General features: G+C 42.7%; 1 protein-coding gene across 1 annotated transcript in view; it reads right to left on the reverse strand.

Moving 5' to 3' along the window:
- The window catches only part of SLC25A12 (solute carrier family 25 member 12), a 451247-nt gene extending 447556 nt beyond the window's left edge, over positions 1-3691 (reverse strand). Inside the window, exons 1-2 of the mRNA XM_069225331.1 lie at positions 3605-3691; positions 1269-1322 (exon numbers count right to left, since the gene is read on the reverse strand). Of these exons, the coding sequence (XP_069081432.1) occupies positions 1269-1322; positions 3605-3616 (66 nt within the window). The 5' untranslated portion in view covers positions 3617-3691. The remainder of the gene's footprint in view (positions 1-1268; positions 1323-3604) is intronic.
- Positions 3692-14232: the final 10541 nt, after the last annotated feature.

Genomic DNA, 14232 nt, shown 5'->3' on the forward strand with positions numbered 1-14232 from the left:
GTTGATTTATTAACTCGTAATGCAGACCAGTGGATAAACATGAGTTTACCCATGGGTCAGAATATTACAAGGAACTCGTAATCGGGCCCTTAATGTTTTAAGGTTCTATTAAAATTGGGCTGAAGATGAACTGTACAGACCTGAAGCATTCTAAAGCTGCAACATCGTATCCCTTCTACCTTTCTGGGCTTTAAACATCTGCAATAGTATCCGTTCTTCCTTCCACGGCTGAAATACTAGCAACAAAAATCCCCCATTCCGTCCAGGGTGGACATAGCTCTGGCTACAATGACACTCAGTACTGTTACGCATTTCAGAGTTTTGTTGTTTAACGGGCACCCCACCACCTGCTAGAGCATTATGAGACACTTTATATATGAACTAAAACAAAGGAGAAATCAATGAAACACTGTCCTATGAAGCGAAATCGGTTGCAGATTCCCTGGCGTTAAGACACGTAACTGGCGAAAACCTAACAATCCTCCTAGGCACCCATGAAGTTCAAGCTTGGAAAAATTAATATTTCGAACACTTCAAAGAGCTGAATGAAATGTACGTTTATTTATCGATGAAGTAGATTACATCAGGTGCATTCTCTAATGACTGTGAGAAGCAGAACATCCCCAGTAGCAGATGCAAGGCTTGAATATGAAGTCTTAGAGAAACTTCTATGACACTTCCGGGCTGCACCTCTCAAATGTACAGAAAGACCACCAGCCAGGGTATTGTGAACAGCGGCCACCAGGCAGAACTGAACTGCTGCTCATGCGTAAACATTGTAACTGCTGATATGTGTGTCAGCCGGAGTCAGGTGGGAGCCAGAGAGCCCCGCGTGGGCTCTTCCTCCAAGGGACAGCTGCTGCTCCTCAGCAATAAAAAGAACAGGTCGCAGAGATCAGCCACAGGGGGGCACGGTGTGCTCTGGCACTTTAAAAGGCAGCAGCCGCCAAGCACCGTGAAAAAATGCATTGTGCGCAAATCACTCGTGTCAGTCTAACAATGTAGGCCTCGCGCCGTAGAATGGGGTGCAAAGCGCTGCACGTGTTTACAGAACTCCCTCTGGGGGCCGCAAATGCCGATTTATGAGGGGGGAGGGAGCAGAGCGTGCAGCCACTGAATGACCCCAAGGAAGGACGCAGAGCGCAGGGCAATGTCACCTCAGTGGAGTGTCATTCGATAGCAGCAACAGGCCGGGCTGACAATTCAAGGGCACGGGCATGGTTCTGAGGGGACGTGTACAGCACTCGTAAACCAGCACAGCAACCTACCCGTAAGAAGATGTCTTTTAATTCACTGGGGTCGGCCCTCTTCGTTGACATCAGCTGGGAACAGAAAAGAAACGAAACACGTCACTTATTAAACAGCCAGCACACGAGACAGAAGCTGCAATTTATCATTAGCTTTTTCAGACACAACTGTGAATCTTTGTCTATAAATGGCACGGCTCCTTACACACAGGTGTCTTTAGGAACAAGGGGCCTGTCTCTTCACCGATACAGCACTGAATCCATCATCGTTTCCGATACAGCACATAATCTGTCGCAGTCTGTATACAATGTCAATCAATTGCTATGTTTGTACCACCATGTTTCACACATCACTGTCGTCATGAACCAGCATCCAATACGAGGCTGCTTTTCCACAAGTGTGTTCAATCCACTGCTACCTTCAGGCTACTTGGTTTACATTACATATGGCAGGCTGTATACCAAACCTTTTAACTTTCCCATGAGTGAGCTATAATCTACTGCCATCGTTATATGGCATGTCTTAATTAACACTATACTACACAACACTGGATTGGTCGGTACCTTTCTATATACTATTTTGAGGTATTTCCATGACAACGCCTCTGTGTTTACAGAACACAGCCTAATTTAGTATTGTATTTAGAATGCATAGGGTCTAGATATCACTGCCAGTACGGTACACGACTTAAAACATGTCACTGTCTCTGTAAGATAATGTGTTCACAAAATCACTTTCTTTGTAGGCCATCAGGTCTTCTATCTCAGCGCTCAAAAGACAGTCTATGTAAGCTACCCCTGGCTTTATAGAACACAGCTAATTCATTTATGAGCTATCTTTGGACAGCATCTTGATTCTGCCACACTGCTTGGACAATTCTCCTATTCTATCACAATGATCGTAGTACACGTGACAGATCCAACAACAGCTTTATGTAACAGCACTTTCTAATTCATCACTATCTTTTACATGACATTGGCAGAAAAAACTGTACCTGGGGGTATGTCAAGTAAAGTGCCATCTTTAAAGGCCGTGACACAAAGACATGGATATAATTTAGGGCAGTAAGTATCTCAGCAGCATCTTGAGGGGAACCAGCTACTAATCTATAGTTATCTTTCCAGGACATTGAACCGTACTTCTCACTATCCCTCTGGCACTCATGCTCTATTCTAGCCAGATCTTAATTGCGCAGACTTTTTTTTATGCACACCATATCTAATCTAACACTTGCTTTATGGATGAAGACCAGTACAGGGCACTGGTTAATCTATCACTATCTTTATGGGAGACACTTTCCAATCTATTGCTGTATTTGTAGAACAACATATAATCTACACTTACCTTTACAGGACACAGTGGCACATCTATCAGTTTCTTTTTAGGGTTCAGTACTTAATCTACATGACACGTGTCAACTATCACCATAGGTTTAGGACACAAGAGACGATTGATGCAGGATACAGTGTCTAACTCATCACTTTATTTATCGAACATCACTCTTTCAATACCGGTCATCAAGAGTGCTTTCGATTTCATTAGGACACAATATCTATTCAACCCCTTTCAACTGCAACCAGTTTATCACTAGTTTGAACAAGTAAAAGTCAGATGTGCCACGAGATTCACATTGGCGAGAGTTTCCCAAGGCAAAGGTAGCTTACGTTTAGCCAACTCTTGTGATGTTTTAAGTAGCCACGGCTACCGAATACCTTTACCTACGGCACCAAAGTGATACCTGCTGGGGAGGAGATTGAGCAGGCACGGCAACACTTTTGGCACAGACAGGAGTGTCACAAAGCAACTGCTGCAGGAACTTCTTAGAGCCCTGTTACAATCTGCAGCCAGGGCGACGGTCCAAAAACAAACACCCCCAAACTGTACACGCACTGCACCGCACGCCCAGTGCCTGCTGAGAGGGAGCTGTCAGCTGCTAACCAACCCCGCGAGGCGGAGGGCGCCTGACGCTCAGACCCTGCAGCTCTGTGTTCCTACAACAAACCACAAAACGTTCACTGTATGCCAGCATACGGAGGAGGCATAGATAGCGGCTCCGCCCGTCCGAGCCACCCACTGCCACGGTGGAGGCTGAAGAATCTTCCTGGGAGCCAGCATGGGTGGTCGTGGGCAAGAGAGCGGGGGTATAAGATGCCCACGCACTGTATCCCGACCAGGGTTAAAGCCAGGCCCCTATCCACACAGGGCAGCGCCGCCCGTGCCCTGATGCGCCACCCTCTGTCCCTCCAGCCTCACTCCCTCGGGTTAAACAATAACTATGTATCGAGCGGTTACAAGCACACGCCAGGGTTTCCCATGCAATAGCAAGCAGCGGCGGCGGCGGCGGGTTCAGAGTCACCTTGAGCGCCATGCTGAGGGCTGATGTCAGAGCTGCTGCTAAAGGGTGCGCGCGCCCGGCCCGTCTCGCGCACGATGCTAATCAGTCGGCACATGCGGGCTCCCGATTGGCTGGCGCAGCCGCTGGGCCCCGCCCAGACCGGGAAGTATCAGCTCCAGAGGAAGCCCTAAGCGCCCCGCCTTAAACTTGCTCTCTGGATGGGTCGAGGCAGGCAAGCAGCCTATTAATACACACGGTTCGCTGGTGCAGGACCCTGTCCTGACAAGCTCCAGCGGGGCGACGTCGAAGGTGTTCTTTGCCAGTGCGTTCCTTCTGCCGCCGCCAGGATGCATTAGTGTCAGCAGGCCGTGGAGTGTGAGTTTTAACGTGACCCAGACTGATGCTCCAGGTTTACCAGTGGCCACTGTGATTGTTTTAAATACATGTTAACACACACGCTATTCAAATGGGAGACTGTAACTGGCTTTAAAACAATGAATGGCTATGTTTTAGCTTTCTGATGATTCAGCGCCCCCCGTTCACAGCAAATCAATGGGGAAAATAAGCATCCCCCATATATTCTTTTCCAAATTCCCCACTTTTCTGCTTCCGAATTTTGACATACGTTTTTAGTCTTTTCCTATTTTGTGCGATCTGTTTACAATCATGTTTTCCAGTGTTTGCAGATCAGAGATTATCATAGTGCCATTGACCCATCAGAGCCCAGTTCATCGAATTATTGGCGTGGCCCTGCCCCAGGTCAAAATAGCAGCACAGTGAAGCTACTTGTCTAGCGGGATGCCGTCTGAGTTGCACTCCACAAGTACGGATGAACCACTGATTGTTTTATTTTTGCGAAGAACCGCCAACCAGTCCTGGACTCTTAAGCTTCCCTTTCTCAAACTCAGAAAGCAGAATAAGACAGAAAAGTGTCACTCCATCATTGCAAGGGAGAATTAGAAAGATGAGCAACACCGAGGTAAGGGCACAGGTGTATTTATGCGACCAACGACACCAGATCCAGACAGCAACTTGGAACTTTCCAAGTCCACACATTCCAGTTCCCCACTAGATTCTTCCCCCAGAACACTCCATCACTTTGCTCCAGCATACACACTCTAAATGGATACACAACACACCCCCATCACTACAAAATGACCAATGAAAATATACCTACAAAATGCTACAAAGAAAGAAAAATAATTACCGGCAGGTAGGGAACAGTTACAGAAGCCATTACAATTGATTACAACTAAAAAATGAAGCAGAACACCACAAAGCACTAATGTAATAACTAAGGGCCAGATGCAGGAAACGATTAGCGATTCGCAAACGGCAAAAATTGCCGTTTGCGACTCGCTAATCGCATTTCCCGATGCAGAAATGCATATTGCGAGTCGGGACCGACTCGCAATATGCATTTCAGAATCGCAAATAGGAAGGGGTGTTCCCTTCCTATTTGCGATTCGGAGTGGCCTGCAATACCATTTGCGACCGCATATGCGGTCGCAAATGGTATCGCAGTTACCATCCACTTCAAGTGGATGGTAACCCACTCGCAAATTGGAAGAGGTCCCCATGGGACCCCTTCCCCTTTGCGAATGGACCCAAAACCATTTTTTCAGGGCAGGTAGTGGTCCAAGGGACCACTACCTGCCCTGAAAAAATACCGAAACTAAAGGTTTCGTTTTTTTTTTTTAAGTGCAGCTCGTTTTCCTTTAAGGAAAACGGGCTACACTTAAAAAAAAAACTGCTTTATTGATAAAGCAGTCACGAACATGGAGGTCTGCTGACGACAGCAGGCCGCCATGTTTGCGAGTGCCTAGACTCACTATGGGGCCGCAATTTGCGACCCACCTCATTAATATTAATGAGGTGGGTCATTGCGACCCCATAGCGACTCGCAGACGGTGTCTGAGACACTGTTCTGCATACCAATTTGCGTGTTGCAAATTGCGAGTCGCAGGGACTCACAATTTGCAAGTCGCAAATTGGCATTTTCCTACATCTGGCCCTAAGGATACAAAGGCACAAACGGTAAGAAACCATAAAGAAATTCTGAGCACTTTTAATAAATCCACATTAAGTTCATAGCATCAGTAGGTCTTTATTCTTGTGCTGCTGAATCACAAATACCCATGCCAACAAGTGTTTCCTCTTATGCTGAAGGTGTCAAGCAGACTTTTTCAAGGCTGATCTTGTGTTCCCGTACCCGGAATATCTAAATTAGTACCATGAAAGCTATATGTCTCTGAATTGTTTCCTGGGTGAATCAGTATAAAAGTATACATAAAGTCCCTCTTCTGTGCTGAGCATCCAAGCATTCATGAGGAGAGTACTCCAGGGCCTGTGCAGAGTGTTGCAGGAAATTTGGTGTGCCAGATACCAGCGAACATTTTTTGTGGTACCGTATGTTTACAGGATTGAAAATAGAGTGTGTGCGCCCCTAGTCCCAGCCACAATTTCTTACTGTTAACAAACAGAAAGAAATCTACTGCACTTGCATTACATAATCCGTAAGCCTGCCTGGTACAGATTTAACCCGAGTAGATTTGTAATGCCTCTTCACATCAAATACAATTTCTCCATTGTTGTCAGAACTCACATTCAAGCTATGGCACACATGATCAGACATGGCATTGAGGGTTATAGCAATCATGCTTTTGTTCCAGATTTTACCATTCTCTAATACTACTACGTGGTTTTTGACTGTCTTGACTTTGACGGGTGTGGAGAACCTTGGGTAGTTCTTGGTTGCATGATGGGTTTTTTTAATCCTCACCCAGTCCCCCACTTTGACTGCTAATGCTCTCCACAAACCTTCAGCCATACTGTACTTACTTTGTACTGCACTTCTTACATCAATCACCCGCTCAACTTTACTCAAAGACATGATATTCATATCCATCCATTCTTTTTTCAACCTAGAACCCACTATCATCCTTCTTAAAATGAAAAAGGTGACATTCCTGTACTGATATGTGGTGTAGTTCTAATTGCCAAGATCATGTCCTGAATTCCTTTTCTCCAGTTTAAAACATTCACCAGTGCCAACTATAACTGGTCCTTTATATTGTGATTAAATCACTCCACCAAGCCATTGCTGAGGGGATTATATAAGGAAGATCTGATATGATTGATCCCCACTGACCTAAAAAATTCACTAATTTTTCCAAACACAAATTAGGTCCCATTGTCAGTTAATAACTGTTCGAGATAACCCTATCTGACAAACACTTCCTGCAAAAATTCAATGACTGTCATGATGTTTACAGATTCCAGAAATTTTACCTCTGGTCACTTCCACATATAATCTATCAGAACTGAAACATACTTGGAGTTCCACCCGAAATGACTAATGGCTCAGCAACGTCTAAAGCTAACTTGCTCTATGGTACATTGTCACATTCCAATGGCGTAAAAGGACAAGGCACCATTACCTGAGTTTTGTCACTCAAAACATATGAATAGCATTCTCTGACATGATGCTCAATGTCACCATCAACTCCTAGGCACCAGAAATCCTCTCTCACTCTCCGTTTCATGCCATGTATAACCTGGAGACCTTCATGAGCTAAGTTTAATACTTTTCTACGAAGACCACAAGGTCCCACTTGAAGTTCGCATCTGCACATTACTCCATTCTCCTGCAATTCTCCAAAAGGGAATCAGAGCTTCTCACATTTCTCTAGCAGGAGATCATGGACCTGACACATACTTTATAACTTCTTGCTTTACCTCATCATCTAAACATGCTTTCTTCCATTCATCCTCGGAAAGTGCACTATTCAACATTACAACTACCTCGCACACAAACTCCACATCCTTGAAATCCTGATCAATTTCATGAGACTGATCTTTCAAGCGCAATCTAGACTAACAATCAGCAGCAAAGTTCTGCACACCAGGAACATATTGTAATTATACTGGAACTCCTGCAACCAATATTGCCATTCATTGCCTCAGATAAAATTCTTAAAATATTAGACACTCGTCCACATTGTCCAGGCTTTTTTCTATTCAGTCCCCACGTAAGGCTCTACATGAAAATGTAGTAATATCTTCTGTCCCATTACTTCTTTTCTGCATGAGAACAGCTCCCAAACCATAGTTACTCACATCAGTGGTAATGAGGCTTACATCACCAGTGTCAACAGACTTAAAGAGGCCAGCAGAAACAATTTCTTAATTAATGGACATTAAAAACTTTTATCACACTATCCCTAGGGGAGAGTATTTCATATTTATGTAAATATTGTTATCTGATGACTGCTGTGTCCTGGTTGGTATTTTTTAATTTGTATGACTGAGTATGTGTGATTGGATGTTTTTTTAATCTGGTTTGTCTGTCCTAGGGGATATTGAATGTTTTCATACTATATTGTTTATATATATTTATTGTGTGAATCAATAAATTATATTGTTTTCAGAAATTTAGCTTTATCAATGATTAAGTATTCTTTTGTGGTTTCCATTTTTTGGTTTGATGTCTTATTGTTTGTGAATAGGGATTTTGTTATTTCAGAACCCTTGTCTGAAGGTGGGTTTTTTCTTGTGTTGGACTTAATTTTCCCTGTCCCACTTCAGATTTGTGCTACTGGGGAGCCCTTTTTGTTTTTTGAAATATGGGGGATAGCATTCAGTTCCTTCAAGTGGTTCGATAATACTTAACTCACATAGGGCCAGATGTACGAAAAAAACAAATTGCGAGTTGCAATTTGCGAGTCCTTCCGACTCGCAAATTGCAACTCGCAATTTGGTATGCAGTACGGTGTCTCAGACACCGACTGCAACTCGCAATGGGGTCGCAATGACCCACCTCATGAATATTCATGAGGTGGGTCGCAAATTGCGGCCCCATTGCGAGTATAGGCACTCGCTAACATGGAGGCCTGCTGTAGTCAGCAGGCCTCCATGTTAGCGACCTGCTTTTAAATAAAGCCGTTTTTTTTTTTTTTGAAATGTAGCCCGTTTTCCCTAAGGGAAAATGAGCTGCATTTCAAAAAATCCGAAACCTTTTGTTTCGGTTTTTTCAGGGCAGGGAGTGGTCCCTTGGACCACTCCCTGCCCTGAAAAAATGTTTTGGGGTCCATTTACAAAGGGGAAGGTGTCCCATGGGTACCCCTTCCCGTTTGCGAATGGGTTACCATCCACTTCAAGTGGATGGTAACTGCGACTCCATTTGCGACCGCATACGCGGTCACAAATGGAATTGCATACCATTGCGAATCGCAAATAGGAAGGGAACACCCCTTTCTATTTGCGATTCGGAAATGCATTTTGCGAGTCGGATCCGACTCGCAAAATGCATTTCAACATAGCAAAGTGGCTTTTGCGAGTCGCAAACGGCGTTTTTCGGCGTTTGCGACTCGCAAAACCCTTGCTACATCTGGCCCCTAATTCTCTAACTTCTCTCTCGGTTCTTTCCTAAATGCCAAAGACACGTTATGCACTTTATGCACAACCGGGCAAGCATTTTCCTTCACCACAATCTAATGTTGAAACACGTTCAATTTTCCCAAAACATTGGTGAATACACTTGGATATTGATTAACCTACTTGCAATCATCCATCATACACACACTTTGGCACACATCTGACCCATATTCTCTGAAAAGCCTATTTCTGAAGATTACTTGTTCGGGGTTATGGGGTCTAGCACAGTTTTGAGTTCTTCTAGCTCATCCCACCCTAACAAATTCAAAACACTTTTGGTCATATATATTGTGCACATTGTGGCATGGTGTTCACATTCTAAATTAGATATACATTTTCCCAAAACTTCTACACTTCCCCTATAGGCAAACATTGTGATACAAGATTCTTCAAGTTGAAGATCCATAAATTCCATAAATTAATCCATATTCACTAAAGTGTAAGAGGAACCAGAATCAGCTATTATTTTGCCCTGTTTGCCTTTTACAGATATGTCACAGTTGTGTTTTTCTCTTTCTCATCAAACTTACAGATGCAATGTCAATGCCCTCCTCATCTCCACATGCTGACAACATAAATATTAAATCTTGTCACACTCAACCTCTTCATCATCCACAGTATTTACAGTTTGACTTTTCTGAATCACTTCTGGTCTACATACTCAAGCATAGTGCCCCTTTTTTGCCACATTTAAAGCATGAACTATTCACAGCAGGGTAATGTTTGCTGTTGCTCAGATGGAATTTGCCACCACAACTAAAACAAACTTGTTCATTCTTTCCTTTAACACATTTTTCACAGACAGCACACTTCTGAGGTATTTTTTCTAAATCAGGGTCTTATGTAGATAGTAACTTCTCTTAGATTTTTCTATTGTTATTTTTTTTATAAGTTAGTCACGTATAATTTTGTCTTTGAATTCCCGGGAGTTGCACTATACTGCAAGTGTCAGCAGTACAGCCACAAAATCGTCAGTTGGTTCACCAGGATGTTGGGACGGTTGTGAGAATTTGTAATTCTAAAATTGCGTTCTTTCCAGGATTAAATCTCTTATCCATAGTTTTCCTACCCAAAAGATACTCATCAAGAACCTCATTAGCATCACCTTCTCCGTCACTGGCATTTGTATGCACATTCACCATTTCTAAAGGTAAGATTTTCATACATTTCTACCTTCAGACCCAAGATTGTAAATTAATAAAGCTTTTTATTTTTTATTTTAATGTGAAGATGTCACCATCAATAGCTTCCAAATAAGCTTCAAATGCCTCCCACCATTGTTCCCAGCACAATGGCGGAGTACAAGGTACTGACAAAAACGGTTGTGGTGCTGCAATTTTATCCATGGTTAAGGCACAATTTTAACCTGCAGTACACCATCATAATTGCATAATTTGCATGGGTGAATCACTGCCTTTTGTAATGTTGTAGGAAATATGGTGCACACGCAGACACTTATGTGACAAGGTGTGTCTAAATATTGCAGGAAATATGGTGTGAAAATCACTGTAAGTGCAGGCACAATGCAACAAGGTGTGCCTGTCACCAAAATAAAACTGCAGGAAAGTTCACAGGTTTACGATGGCCTCCAATTTACACACTACGTCCCAAATAAAGATGGCAGTGGGAAGCACATTCAAGCTATGCTTTCCCAAAGGTACTAAAATGGCTACCAAGTATGACGTAATCAGGCCGTATGCAGGCCATAATGAATTGAGAGTTCCCCAATGATCTAAGATGGCCGCTGCTAGCACGCATGCATCAGGTGTCACCTGAATCTTGTTTCCCAATTCAACAGGCAGGTTTGGGCCGCATCCAGCCATGGGATAGCACAGAGCAGCAATCCATGATACACTCTCTGTGCCACATGAGAATGCTGACGAGCAATCGCAGGAGAACGTTGGCGAGAAACAGGGAGGATCAGCTCAACCCTAGAAATGATGCAGGAGAGCATTGGAGAAAGCGCAGTGCAACCAAAAGAGACTCAGACTGGCATGCGATCCTCAGGGTCTAACCCAGCATCATTGGCACTTGTTGCCACACAGAAAGATAGGCAACACTGAGGTAAATATACAGGTGTATTTAATGCAACCGACACTAGGTTCTAGGCAGCAACTACCGTCCCGGAATTACTGAATACCCACATTCCAATTCACCCCCTCAAACTCTCCCCCCAGAACATTCCATCACTTTGCTTCTGAAAGTACACTGTAATTGTAAACCCAACACTAACACACAGACTATGGATGAAAAGTACTCATTGCTGCACTCTGCAATTTAGGGAGAGTATGAAGTATGCATTTATTCATGATTACAAAAGTGAGAAAAAAATCTGCCAGGGTTTCCTGTAGTCAATGCCAAAGAGCAGTGTTCTCCTTAGCAAAGAATTATCACACAGTTATAGACCAAATTGTGGACGTAACCCAAGAAGAGAATAATTTCTATGAATACCATGCAAGGTTACTTTTGCATGAGAATGAGCTACATCTCCCACAAGCTAGTGTAGCCTATAAAATGTTTTCTTCTTAGCACAATTTCCTTTTAGTTTGAACTCAGTACCTTTGCTACTTTATTCATTTGTCTTGCCAAAGCCATCCGTGCCTCAATTATTACTAGAATCACATCAGGCTCTGAAACCTGCAAAGATGATGATAGCTAATTAATTATCTTCACAAGGGATGTGAAAACTATAAACCCCTTTTACCTACTGAGATGTCCATGCATCTTGTCCACATAATAAATGATAAGTGAGCTTATAGATAAGTACTTGTGACCACATTTTGAAACAAGGGTTTCTAAGCTTTGTTGGTACATTTATTAATGGACGTGTTCAATGTGTAAAGCAATGGTTCTCAGTTTAAAGTAAGATCTATTGGTACTAATGCTGATTGGCTTGCAGTTGCATCCACATATTCTAGTTGTATTTATATAGTACCTACTACTGCTGAGAAGGCATTAAAATGTTTTTCAGCAAGTAGCACACTATACCAGAACCCAAAGTATTAGTGGTGGATTAGTATAGGGAAGTATATATTGTTAATTTGAGCGGTGGACATGTGAGTCTATTAGTTTGATTGAATAGGATAAAGGACGAATAGAGAAGCGAAGCATATAGATAGTGTTGTTTGAGAGTTCATATTAGTTAGATGAGGTTTGTGATGAGTCAAAGGAGGGATAGAGGAGGGAAGAGTTTAGAAAGGTTAATTAGGGGGATCATAGTAGTAAAATGAGGTTCAGGATGAGTCAAAGGAGAAATACAGGAGGGAAGAGCCTAGGAAGTGTTCTTTTTGGAGATCAGAGTAGTAAAATAAGGTTTGGGCTGAGTCAAGGAGCGATAGAGGAGGGAAGAGTCTACAAAATGTTTTATGCAAGATCATAGTAGTAGACTGAGGTTTGGGGTGACTCAAGGAGGGAAGAGTCAAGAAAGGATCTTACGGAGATTATAGAGGTAGAATGAGGTTTGGGGGTGAGTCATAGAGTGGAGGTAGAGGATGTATTGAGAGAGGTTTAGGATGAGCTGTAGAGTACAGCATTGGAGGGAGTTGAAGGTTTTTTCCTTTCTTTCTACAGTAGAAAATAAAGTGCTAAATATATTTCTATGTAACTACATAGAAAAGGGATACAAGTATAAGAAAAATAATAAAGAGACATAAAACGGTATTGCGTAAAGTTCCATATGTGCAAGAATGGATAGCTAATTAGAAATTCAGTGTTTCAGATATTGCTTTACATAAAAGCTCATTTATATGTGTATTTGAAGTTTTTTATGTCTCCTGCTCCCCCAGAGCAGACGTTAACCATGATAATCACCCTATTTTACATGTTCAGGCAGTCTTTTGAAAACAGGCACACAACGATATATTGAGTCGGAGAAGAAAGAGTTTTCTTGCATCTTATAATGATGTCCTGTCCCCTCCTCCTGGGCTCACACTATGGGGGAACTTGCCAGAGGGCGAGTCAGGCCAGGAAGCAGTGAAGAGCTTCCTATTTTCTCTCTCCTCTCTTACATACATCCCTTGCCCAGTTGGGGTGCATGCACTGAAAAGACTCTTCAGCATACAGGTGATCCAGCAGGGGGATTGGTGGAATTCTCATTGCTTCTTCAGCAACATGGAAAAACAAGGTGAGTTGAACTTGACAAATGAGGTATCATTGGGAGCTTTTTTTTCATTGGATCTAACTTGACTTTGACAAGGCTGGGAGTTAAAAGACAAACTACATCATTAGCAAGTTCAGATTATAGAATGAAAGGAAGGCTGTGCAGTGCATTCACTTTCACACAAATCGTTATTTTCACACAAGACCACTAAAGCAGAATTCTTGTTTTCTGCACAGTACAGTAACATGGCACAGTACATTTCAATTTCCATAAATTATTCCCCCAAGAGGTTTGCAGATGCGTTAGAGCTTAAGAGGAAGGCATGTGAGCCTGTGATAGGACCTAAAGCAATTGGCACAGGGAGGAAAAAAACAAAGGTTTTCAATGCAGACCTACCTGTACAAGTATCAAAATTGCACAAGGTGTTTTTTTTCCATTAATGGCACATTGTACCCACATATGTCCCCTGCTGAGTTACAGAGATTAAAACATTGATAGAACAGTCATCACCCCTCTGGTGATCCCAAAATGTAGGGACTCTGTTTTGTGAAATCTGAGTGAATTCACGTTGTTCAGGCAGATCTTATGAAATATGGGTCAGGTTAGGATAATTGCTTTCCAGGGCCCCAGCTGTCTGCTACTGAAATAGGAGGAATGACCAGGTGGAGCAGAATTCCCCCCATGGCTTTGTTTAAATCTCCAACAACGCCAAACAATACAGTCATTTTGCCTTCCCATTCCTCTCCGGCCCTCTCTCTGATTACTTGTTGGAAGGATTATATTTGTAAAGACATTAGCTTAGATTCCGTTGATTCTTTCTTTCTTGCACAGAAACACAATGATTTGCAACAGAAAGAAATTTAGAAATACCATTAGTTTGCCACCCTATGCAAATGATGCACAGCTGCTCATCTATCTAAGGCAATAGTCATTGAACGAACATAACTCCAAGAGCTTCTGGAGAAATTTCTGCAGTATTATCAGTCCCACCAGAATGATCAGACACATATTTTAACAATCAAGATAATAAGCGGAGTTTCACCCTTGTTTCATGAACTTATTAAGCTTGGGCTAAGCTGTTTGCATAGGATACACGTCATTAACAACATTCAAT

The sequence above is a fragment of the Pleurodeles waltl genome, chromosome 3_1 (genome assembly GCF_031143425.1).
Source record: "Pleurodeles waltl isolate 20211129_DDA chromosome 3_1, aPleWal1.hap1.20221129, whole genome shotgun sequence".
In the NCBI taxonomy this organism is placed as follows: Eukaryota; Metazoa; Chordata; class Amphibia; order Caudata; family Salamandridae; genus Pleurodeles; species Pleurodeles waltl.